This window comes from Corylus avellana, chromosome ca7, assembly GCF_901000735.1.
Source record: "Corylus avellana chromosome ca7, CavTom2PMs-1.0".
NCBI classification, from domain to species: Eukaryota; Viridiplantae; Streptophyta; class Magnoliopsida; order Fagales; family Betulaceae; genus Corylus; species Corylus avellana.
In genome coordinates this window covers 26066944-26075209 of record NC_081547.1, presented here as the reverse complement: position 1 = coordinate 26075209, position 8266 = coordinate 26066944, and the positions used below count along the sequence as shown (strand labels likewise).

Below are 8266 nucleotides of genomic sequence, written 5' to 3'. Positions count from 1 at the left end.
CAAGATTCAATTAAGTTTTTTAACGGAACGCCACATCACCTTACACGTGGGCACCACGTGGCATGGTACCTGAATTTTTGGGTGCCACATCATTTAAAAAAAAAAAAACAAAAAACCAAAAATAAAAAAATACGCTGGGGTGGCCGAACCACCCCCATAAAAAAAAAAAAAAAAAAAAAAAAAAATGTACATGAATGACGGTTCAAAAACTTAACAAAATCTTGACAGAGGTACCAAGTGGGTTTATACCGTTTATTGGCTTACCACATGTACCATTTGTGATATTTTTGAAGACCTAGATGGCTATTTGATTTTGGTGTAAACCACAGGTACTGGAATAGTATTTAACCTCCGTATTTTTTATGATGGTTTTGAAAAAAAAAGTGTTTCAATTTTAATTTTTTTAAAAGAAAATTTAATATGATATACAGATGAAAAGTGTTTTTTTTTTTTTTTTTTTTGTAACTTATGTTTTGAATATCTTAAAACAATGTTTTTGTTTTGAAATATATATATGGCTCCAGGGGAGTGTTAGTTAACATGTTTGATATTTTAGATTATTTTAATTTCTTCTTAATTCATTGTTTCTCACTTTTTGATAAACATTGAGGCAACAGCAAAGTATGAACCATTTAATTTGAAGCAGTGGTTGGGTTTTAAAGACTCCAACGTTTAATTATCCTAGGTTATGTTTGGTACGTGAAATGACTATTACATTAAGAAAATGAATCAATTTTATTAAAAAAAAATGAAGAAAGTTGAATGAAATAGTCTTGAAATACTTCTCATTGCCCATGAAAAGATTGACTATTCCAAATGTTAGAGCTTATCATATTTTATGATGCTAAGCTATTTTATTCAACCTTCTTCAATTTCTAAAAAAGGTTTTTCCTTTTTTTTTTTTTTTTTTTTGATAGAATAGACATTTTACATACCAAACGTATACTCAGTGCATATTTTTTGTGACTAATCAAGCATATAGGTACCATCAACCATGCCCTCCAAGAATTGAAACCAAATCTTTCATCAAAGATGGGGGTTATACTTTGTAGGTTGCCACATATTTATAATGATTATAAGTTGAAAAAAGTATCTGTTGTTAGAAGCCCATGGCAGCTCTAGAGACTTGTAAATAGCACCACAACGAGTTGTCCCTTGCATATCTACAATTATAAGTAGATTTCACCATTTGAAAGAAAACGAAGGAAACAGATTAGAATTCCCTAAAATTCGTTACTGGAATTGCATACAATTCAGGCAGCCCTCAGGTTGAGGGTAAGTCGCAATTCTGACAGCAAATTTTAGGGGATCCAAATCCAAAGGAAACCATAATCATAAAAGAATTTCATCAACATAGTGAGCCAGAATCTAAAGAACCCCACTAAATAAATGAGAGAAGCAAAATGAATAAAGAGAAGCAATCCCCACAAGACCACAACACAAGGTATCAAACATTGTTCCCATAAACTATATCATCCCCAAACCAATCCCATGCATGATACACAAACGTTTTCTTACAAGAGCAGTTGTCCAGAAGAAGAAAAAGATGTCGAGTGAGAACAACACTAGTAACCCTCTTTTATTTACTTTTCTTCATTTGCACTGGTAAACTCACAACTTCATTGTCTCCTCACTCATTGTTTACTTTTATCCTCTGTATGCACATCACTGTCCTTAATGGAGCTAGTGTACATATCAGCAGGACTAGAATGCCTTCTCGGTCCAGCCGGGGAAGCAGAAAACGAGAGACGTTTCTTTACAGAAACCGCCAATCCCTTCTCTGGCGTCCCATTTTTCTCTAACCCTAATGGACTTGGCAGCCGGGACTTGGCCTTTGCTGATTGTGTTGATGCCATGTAACTTGGAACTGAAGGTGAGGTAGCAAGGCTCTCATCATCTCTCACTGATGAATTTTCAATGCTATGCCTACGCCAGCGCTCTGACTGGGCGCTAAGCATACTCCTCGAGTCATAATCCCCACTCCAGCCACTCCCCATGGAGTTTCGTGGCTTTCGTCTCCCAGTTACCGATCCTGAAGATGGTGCCTTAGAAGGGGGAGTTGAAGGAGATTGGCGACTAGGAGGTCGGCTCGATTTTTGGCCTGTAGGCGAAGGCTTATTATTATCTTGGTTAACATCGCGGCGAGAATAAGCTTTGGTGATTTCTCCAACAGAGATGGCACGGCTTGCAGCGCTCTTTGCAGAGGTACGGTCACTATGATCCATCGCGCTTCGACTCTCCCACGGTCGGGCCGCCATCCATCGCTCTAACCAACTCCAACCCCAATGAGGATTGTTTGGATCCATAAATGTTGGATTTGCAGATTTTGAAGAGTTCTTCCACATTTGCTGTTGGAAACACCAAGATCTGGTTTAGCTCCCACAACAAAGTTTCATTCCAGATTCAAAATAATATCTTTTGTGAGCATGCGAGTATGCGTGTTTGTAAATGGAATACGGGTCTCACGTATGTCTGTTTAACTTCTTTTAATGTATTAACAACTAGAAGGCAAAGGAATAGGAGAGAGCAAATTAAGGCAGGAAGGTCAAGAAACTGCACATTATTTGTATTATTTTTTTTTTCTCCACTTTGTTGGCTTAAAATACTTCTAAATCACCTCTACCCTTCGGTGCTTCAAAATTCAAATTACATTTTCATAGTTGGCATGTAATAAGAGGAAGAGTCTCTTACCTGATGCGAGAATGCATACGCCAATGCCCTTTCTCTTCGTATAGCAGCTTCTTGCCTGCTCTGTAGTTTTGCATCGACTTGCTCCTTAGACTGCGTGCTATCATTCCAGTCTTCTGCCATCTGTTGCAGAAGTATTATTCTTTAAGCCATACAATAATAAAACCACACATTTTGAAAGCAGTGAACCAGAACAACTAGTTGTCATTAGAAAACAGAATGACCCATCATTTTATTGCCTGCAGTATCTGGACAAATAAATTGTGAAGAAGTTGCCTTTTTTGTCTGTTACTATATTTGGTGCCTCTATTATGTTTGTAACATAAGTCAAGCGGAAAACACAAATTCACAAACAAAATAATGGAATGATAAAAAGGGCAAGCCATAAGACAAATTCTGCATAGCCAAACAACAATTGAGAAATGTATTGGGTAAAACTATGGTTTCGGTCAAAAAGTAAAGGATGGGGGCACTTACAGAAGTTCTCAATTTCTCAAGCTCTTTCTCACATCTTTGTTGGAGCTGTCGCTGGAGAGCCTGGTTCTCCTCCGACATTCTTATTCTCCTTGAACGAATCTGAGACTGCACACGAGCAAGAGTCTGCATGCATCTTAATGTGCTAGCTGCTTGGCGTTTGACAGATTGCCCTTGTATCAAAGATTTCAATCTCACCAATCCCCTCAAAGCCCGCAATGCCCTCCTCGCCTGAGAGACCAAATCCAGCAGTAAAAACCATTTCCCATATACAGCAAATTGTTGACAAATGGGCTAAAGAATTTATGCTTGAAAAATCACTGAAACTGGCTCCCTAAATAGAAAAGAATGCCTTTTCCTAAATGCTATGTATACTCAACAAAAACATAAAAGGTAATCTTAAAATTTGTAGTAGAAGTTGACACAAATGCAGGCAATCAATAACACAGACTTGAAACCTTTTCCACCAAAAAAAAAAAAAAAAAGAAAAAAAGGAAAGGAAATCAATTCATAACCAGTTCCTCAGCCGTTAAATGCAATATGTCTCAAGTTTTCTCAAACACTCAAAATGCTCAATACTGCCCTTTGTTTCGAACAATGAAGGAAGACAACAAACTTGAGAGAAAATAAGCATATATAATTGCTTCACATCTGCTAAAGCCATGAAAAGTATTCAAACTCCTACAGGTGGACAATTTCAACCTTGATTTTTCAGATAAAATCGTCATTTAAGCATCATGTTGCTAGAATATGATAAGAGATATACAAATCCTCGAGGGCTATCATACCAAGTATCCTCGGAATGCAGTCTGAATCTTGATAGCTGCAATTTCCTCCTCTGATTTTCCAGAGTAATGTGAAACGGTAGTGAGACGAACAACCTCCGCCGCAGCCTGAGCGGCGGCAACAGCTGCCTCTGCTGCCACAGTAGTGGCAATTGCCACAGAGTAAGCATGCTTGTTCTGTTCATTTTCGGCTTCGATTGACCTCACATCTTCAATGGGATGGGGAGGAGCAGGAATAGCTAATGCAGTTTCTTCAGATTTCTTGGTCTTGGTCTTGGTCTTGGTCTTCCCAAACCAAGTCTTCTTTGATTTATGGGTTTTCTAATGAAAACAAACGTATAATAGTTTTTAACTATAATCTTATCTTCGATGAAATAATTGGAAACAAATCTAATTGCAAAACACATAGCATCAAAGTTTGTTTCTTTGGTCTGAGATAATAAAACATAGATAAAAACCATCCAAACCTGATCTTTCCTTTCCTTGGGTTCTGCACTGAGAGCTTTCTTCACGGCAGAAAACCAGCCCCCTTTCTTCCCCATTCTCTAGTCATTTACCTACGGGAAAACAAAGCAAAGCATGAAGTTTTAGCCCCACATGATTTCAAATGAACAAAATTTCCCATACCTACTGCAAATCAAGGAAACAACAGCAAGCCCAGAAATATAGCACTTAGAAAAGTCAAAACTTTAATGGGAAGTGAGCATTTGGGATACAGATCTAAAATAAACACGACCTATCAATTCCATTAACAAGCCATTAATGTGGGACAAAAATTAATGAGGACTAAGAACATCGAGTCAAATAAAAAAAAAACGGTTAACTTTCCACCAATTAATTACTCCCAAGTCTCCAACCCAACAAATGGTGCAAGACCCTGATGCCAAATAGAAAGATCTTCACAGAAAACCAGGAACCCACATAAACCAAGACAAAAATGGACAAAAATGTATCGTTAACAAAGGCCAAAACAAAAGAAACATTCTAATACCTCTGGCTCTGCATGGAGTTCCCAGTCCCCAGATCTCTGAGAATTAATGAACTCTCTCTCTTTGTGACAAAAAACAAAAATATTCAAAGGAATTGATGATGAACACGCGTGTTCTGTGAACAAAGAGCGAGAGAAAGAGACAGGCAGAGAGAGAGAGAGAGGGAGAAGAGGAGGAAAAGGGGGACCAGATCTTCCCGCAGAAAACTTCAACTGTGGGGTTGGAACAATAACAGCTTGGAGGGTGGAGGAAGGTGGGGCCGATAGGCTGTGGTTTCTATTTTAAGATTTTACCAACGGCCATGAGTGTAACATCAACCGCAACAACAACAGCAACAACACAACTTGCTGTTTTTGTTTTTTGTTTTCGTTTTTCCGAAAATAAGTACAATGAGTAGTTATCTGGGGATTTTGATATGGCCGTTGCGGGTCCAATGGGGAGTTTCATCATTCATTCTTCCGCCAATAAAAGTCTGTCACGTAATTACTTTGACTCCAATTAATATCTTTGCAAAATCCTTGTTTAAACGTCTACTATAATGCTTTGCCGTTGTTAAAATATTAAAATATCTTTCTATATACCATTAAAATATTATTTTTTACAAAAATACAAAATTTTTACTTATCTTCATTTTTTTTATAAAATCCTAACACAATGATATAAAGGGCATCTACTGCTAGTAAAAAAACAAGGATGAGAAAACTTCAATTTAAACTCTTGAAGACTTGAACTACTACGTGTTTTGAAAACACTCTGTAAATTTTAAAAACTCTCAATTTAAACTCTTAAACTTTTAATTTCATTCAATTAACTCCCCTATGCTAGATTTAGCTGTTAACTTCTAAAGGAAATGCCTAAAAATGCTAAATTATTCTTTGATTTTTTTTAAATAACCTTTTTTTTTAAGAAAAAATTGAAATTAAGTATAAATTTGAAATTTTATAAAAAAAAGTCAGGAATATAAATATCATTTTATCACTTTTAACGTTTAAAATATGATAAATAAGGTTAATTGAATTAAATTAAAAGTTTAAAAAGTTAAATCGAGAATTTTTTAAAATTTATAAGATTTTTATAAAACGCGATATAATTCATATATGTAAAGTGAAATATAAAATAAAATATAGAATATAATGATGAAAGAGAAATATGATCCAAAGTCCACGCCTTATCATGTCATTCAGGTGAGGTGAGCTTGAGACATGAGAGTTGAAGTGAGTGTCTTGCACGCTTTCTCCTAGAGCGTGGAAAATGTAAACTTTGTCAGATACAGCAACTAAAATTTGCTGGATTAACATTAGGTAACATTAAACGGAAGGGGCATGTTCTGGTGGCTGCATTCATTGCATCACATGTTACCTTATTTTCTCAAACAAAAAAGGGTTGAGAAACAGTGCACAGAGACAGAGGGCAGTCTCACGTGATTGTCTTGAAAGATGAGATGCTTATCTCTGTTCGGACTGTTCCTACTAAGAGCAAGAATTCAAGATTGATTGGTCTGCCTCTCCAATCATAATATGGCTGAATTCATGAAAGGATTCCAACAACTAATGGATTAAGATTGTTCCTAATAAGAGCAAGAATTCAAGATTGACTGGTCTGCCTCTCCAATCATAATATGACTGAATTCATGAAAGGATTCCAACAACTAATGGATTAAGATTGGTGCCAAGGGTTGTGATTTAATGGTCCAATTTTTTTTTTAAGTGGTCAGGATATGTATTAGGACGTGGATTTGAATCTCCGCAATGCAGAATTCCTACATATGCTTAATTAGTATTAACGGCTTGAATTCTCATTGATGTCTTGGTGGGATTGGGTCAAGTTATGACTCAGTTAGACTTAAGGAAGCACCTTTAGTTCCTACTGTCTAGGCCTTTCTTATGCGGCTCCCAGCTACTAGATGCTACTATGATCACGCCTAGATAGATTAGCCACAATTAATCTCTCCAACCATTCTAGTTAAGTTTGCTATATGTAGATGTGCTAAACAAGGGGAGTAGTTAGTGAGAAATATTATCAAGCACCTCGTGTGCATACTGGTGACTTCTACCCCTAAGTGGAATATTATTCAATATAATTCCATTCTTCACCTACATATCTTTCATCATTCACCACCTACAATAATCGTAATCTATCAATTTATTATTTAATTTTGTTCTTTTTATTATTATCCATATTCTCATAAGAAAGCCAGGAACTGTGATTCATGTCGGACATTGAATCCTCAAGAGATTTGTCACTATCAACAAATTGAAGGACAATATCATTTGGATGTGAAATCTTGTATTTCCTGCCCAAAATGAAGGGGGACATGGGTAGCATCGGGAGGCCTATGAAATGAGCTCTTCGAGGATTTATTGAGTGGGCCTCTTACTCATATAGGAAAACTATTATCACGTATTATCGTATAAAGAAAAGGTGATACAAGTAAGTAGATGAATCTTCGAATGTAAATTATTTGTATCTAGTATTGACAATTTAACTCGCAACACGCGAATCAATATAAACATGACACGTAATTTTAGGATTAGCATTTATATTAAACGGATTCAGGTCATAAACGAGCCAGCCGTTTACCCATTTAATAAACATGTCACACGCGCTAACTCACAGGTTGACGGGTTGTTCTATTTATTTTATTTTAAAGTAAATTTTAACCATAACTTTAACTTAAGAGTGAAAAGGTGGCCGCCCGCTAACCGCACTAACTGTTAATTGCTAACCGTTTTTGAAGGCCGCCTTTATGTATATTATATAATATATATTATATTTATACATATAAAAATACATGAAACGACGTCGTTTTTTTTTTTTTAAAAAAAAAAAAATTGAACTTTTTTATTTTTTAAATTCTTGAAGAAGCCATTAACAATTATTTAGATTATTAACCGCTAACTGCCAATTAATTGCAAGCGATTAATGAATTTATGATTTTCATGCTAGTAAAGCTATGCAATTTAGGATGATTGTCATGACTTCCTTGCTCGTAGCATTTGAACTTGTTCAATTTCTAACCAAGTTAGAGTTTGTGACTTTGTCCTATCATTATTAACATGATATCTTATATAAAGCATATATATTTTAATTTTTTTTATATAGGGGATTTGTAAAATATCTCCCAAAATTTACATCTTTACCCGAGGAAGGTTGTCTGTTTGAAGTGGCTACTGGCTGAGCTGAGATAGATTGATTTGGTGTAATTGTTTTGCTTGTTAAAGGGCCTCAACCAAATGGCCATTGAAGCTCTGTTGGAGCTGGAGGGTGATTTTAAGGGTATAAAATTTGTTTTAAGGGTATAAAACGACAGAGTTTCGTTTAAAATGATTT

At 35.9% G+C, this 8266-nt stretch overlaps 1 protein-coding gene across 2 annotated transcripts; it reads right to left on the bottom strand.

Moving 5' to 3' along the window:
- Window positions 1-1357: 1357 nt before the first annotated feature.
- On the bottom strand, window positions 1358-5293 carry LOC132188355 (protein IQ-DOMAIN 3). 2 transcript variants are annotated; one of them, XM_059602779.1, is made up of 6 exons: window positions 4939-5293; window positions 4415-4504; window positions 3951-4268; window positions 3166-3393; window positions 2692-2811; window positions 1358-2348 (listed from the first exon to the last, which is right to left on the bottom strand). In XM_059602779.1, the coding sequence occupies exons 2-6, from the start codon at window positions 4487-4489 to the stop codon at window positions 1635-1637; spliced, it is 1455 nt and encodes a 484-aa protein (XP_059458762.1). In that variant the 5' UTR covers window positions 4490-4504; window positions 4939-5293; the 3' UTR covers window positions 1358-1634. The 2 variants fall into 2 exon arrangements, with proteins under 2 accessions (XP_059458762.1, XP_059458764.1); XM_059602781.1 differs by lacking the exon at window positions 4939-5293 and adding an exon at window positions 4779-4799.
- Window positions 5294-8266: the final 2973 nt, after the last annotated feature.